General features: G+C 57.9%; 1 protein-coding gene across 1 annotated transcript in view; it reads right to left on the reverse strand.

The window, feature by feature from the left end:
* SLC35G6 (solute carrier family 35 member G6) overlaps window positions 1-700 on the reverse strand; it is a 3,450-nt gene extending 2,750 nt beyond the window's left edge. Inside the window, exons 1-2 of the mRNA XM_042782463.1 lie at window positions 657-700; window positions 78-317 (exon numbers count right to left, since the gene is read on the reverse strand). Of these exons, the coding sequence (XP_042638397.1) occupies window positions 78-317; window positions 657-700 (284 nt within the window). The remainder of the gene's footprint in view (window positions 1-77; window positions 318-656) is intronic.
* Between the last annotated feature and the right edge of the window lie 2,440 nt (window positions 701-3,140).

Here is a 3,140-nt window from a genome sequence, read left to right on the forward strand (position 1 = left end):
GGCCGGGGGCGGCCACGGTGATGAGCCGGGCCTGGCGGACGCGGCGCCATCGCAGTCAGGTGGGCCCCGGGGCGAGCCGGGCAGGGCCAGGGTAGACAGGAACCCGCAGCCGAGCCCCCTCCCGGCTGCCCAGCGCCGCTGGGGCCTGGGCCGCGCCCCGCGCCCCGCCTGCTTCCCTTTGGGGTTGACCCGGGGGCTCAGGGGTCGCGGGCAGAACCTGGCCCCGCCCCCAGGCGCGCACGACGCTGGGGGGCGACTCAGGGGGCCCGGGTATGGCGTCCGATCGAACGGCGGCAGGGGGCGCGATCGCCTGGGGCCTTGGGAGGGGTAGCGCTCAGCCCCCCCCTTTGAAGGGTTAATTCTGCAGCCTAACGTCCCCCTCCCCCAGTGGGGCAGGTTGGGGGGGTGGGGTGGGGTGGGGCGGGTGTGAGCCTGGGCAGGCGCTGCAAGCTGCTGGGAGGGCGATGGCGTAGGAACCAGGCAGAGCGGGGGAGGGGTGGGCCGCCGAGCGCCCCAGAGTTGGGGTGTGCGGGGTGCGTAGGGCGAGCTGGGGCCCCGGAACCGCCGCGCCGTCGGGGCTGGGTTGTGGCTGTGAGTCCTGGAGACTGTATCTCGCCGCTGTGTTGCGGGCAAGGTAAAACTCTCCCGGGTACTACCGTTTGTTGGTCTGGAAGCCAGGGGTCTGAGTAGGGCCCTCCATGGGCCAAGAGGGCAGAAAGGCAGGATGGTGTCTTATGTTGGGGAAGAATTACAAGATTTGGCTTTGAGTGACAGATGGGCATTGGAAACAGGGCACAATACTCGGGGTGCGGAGTTGGTTAGCTGTGAGATTTGAGGTATATTTTCTACCCAAGCATGTGTTTTCTTGCATGTATGTGTCATGCTGCACACATGAACTGTTTATAAACTGTTTTCTGCATAGTTAGCATGGTGTGTGTGTTGTAGAGGACACCGGAATGCCAGGTGTGTGTGCCCATTTGCAGGGGGCAGCTGTGTGTCTTTGAGTCAGACGGCGTCACGTCTGGGTCCCATTTCTGTAGCCCTGCCGAGGTGTGGTCCACTTGTGGGGAGACCGGGCCACTGGATGGGTCTGTGTGCCTCTGTGATGAGCGAGTTACATGGCGGTTGCGAGTCTAGAACCCAGGCCCTGCAGATCATGCGGGGAGGGAGGCAACCCAGGCTGTGTCTTGGGTCCTTGTGGGTCAGCGGGTGCTGGTGGAGGGGCTCAGGGAGGATCGGGCAGGTTGTGTTTATGGGATTGTGGGCAGTGGAGCGAAGGGGAAGGTTGTGTGTTTCCAACATTCTCCATGGGATTCTTTTGTGACGTTGTTTGTGGGAGCCTATCCGGGCTGCTGGGCTGGGAAACAAGCTGATCAGAAAACACTTGTGGGGAGGAAGGTGGCGTGACAAGGGCAGTGTGGGCCTCAGACCCAAGAGGCCAGCGTGAGCTACGTGTGCGTGCCTGACTTCTGTGTGTTTAAGTGGTGGTGTGGGGCTGCCCTGGGGATGTGTTATGAGGAAGGCAGGGAGATAAATATGGGGCACAGCACGGGCAGCAGTCGGAGACACCGGTGGTGTTGAAGTGGCCCCACCAGCCTTTGTGTGGGGTCTGCATGTTTGCCCCTTCCTGGCTTGCCTTCCTGGTATGTCAGGGTCACCGGGAGGAGAGGCCAGGCTGGCTGCAGGGGAAGTGAGCTTGGACAGAGTTGTGGCTCCTTGGCCATGTTTATGTGAAGGCCAGGTGTGTGACTCTGTAATTAAAATGGGAAAAAAAAAAAAAAAAAAAAAGTGAAGTTTTCAGTCTCCTCCTGTTTCATCCTCTGTCTACCCCCCTTTGTGGGTATCTGTGCTTTTCCTTCTCTCCTCTGACGCATATCAGGCCAAGCTCCTGCGACCTGCCATCGTGGAGGGCTCTGGGAACGGAATTTGCTCACTAGGCAGATTCCTCAGAACAGGTTTTCCTCACCTTTGGGGCCCGGGCCCTTCTGTGGTTCTGTGGCGCTCTCTCTCTCTCTCTGTGTGTGTGTGTGTGTGTGCAGGGGCTGAGTGATGTGTGTGCTTCAAGTATGTCCACCACCGTGTCCTGGGCCTGGCCTGGAGGGGAGGATGTATGTGCAAGGGGGCACAGCCCATGACCGGGCCTCAGTACCTAGAGAGAGGGGAAGCTGGCTGCTGCCCAAGGCCCGCACAACAGGTGCACAGCACAGCCTGGTGGAGGGGAGGGAGCCCGAGGCTAGAACTGAGGAGTCTGCCTCCATATTGTGTCCTCATGGGACTGGCACTTTCCCCCGAATGAGCCTCGGTTCCTCACTTGCAAAATGAGGATTACCTGCCCTACCTATCTTCCAAGAGGATTGTTGGAAATGGACCTGGAGAGTTGCTACAGTGTGGGGCCATGCCTTTCGCAGCTACTGTCAGCTCTCTGCCTGCACTGAGGGTCCCCTTTTGAGGTTTTTGCTCACAATGATAACAGTAAACACTTAGCACTTCCAAGGTGTCAGGTACTGTTCTCAGTACTTTTACACAGGATCACTCATCTTCACAACAACCCTGTAGAAGTGGGCGCCTTAATGACCTTCCTTTTTCAGGTGAGGCAACCAAGGCCCAGAGAAGGTAAGGCATTTGCCCAGAGTCACTTAGCAAGTAAGAGATAGAGCTGGATTTGAACCCAGGCAGTCAAGACCCATGTCCTAAGCTCCTAACCAGTGTAGTCTGCTGCCTGACTCGTCAGTAGGCCTCTCTGTGTGCCCCACTGCCCTTCTTCCCCATTTCTGTAGAATTCCACATCTGCGCTGATCGTTGTAGAAGACCAATGTGGAATGGATAGGCAGTGCTCTCAGCGATTCACCACTCCAGAGTGAGAACCTAAATATCTACTACAGTATAATATGGGGTGCTACCCCGATGGGCACAAAATGATGAATCAGGGGAAGGTGAGGTTGTTCCTTGTTTTGTGGGCCACAGAGAGTCAAGGAGGAGGTGGCATTGGAGTTCGATCTTTACATTTGGAGAGAGATCTTGAGAATGTCTAAAGATTGGGGAAGAGGCCTATCCAGCAGGATGCCAGCAGATGCCAAAGCATGGACGTGTGGGACGTGTTAAGGTTGGATAGCACACTGGGGGCTTGGAGGGGAGAGGAG

The sequence above is a fragment of the Orycteropus afer genome, unplaced genomic scaffold (genome assembly GCF_000298275.1).
Source record: "Orycteropus afer afer isolate SDZICR_OR568_19922 unplaced genomic scaffold, OryAfe1.0 scaffold00330, whole genome shotgun sequence".
NCBI lineage: Eukaryota > Metazoa > Chordata > Mammalia > Tubulidentata > Orycteropodidae > Orycteropus > Orycteropus afer.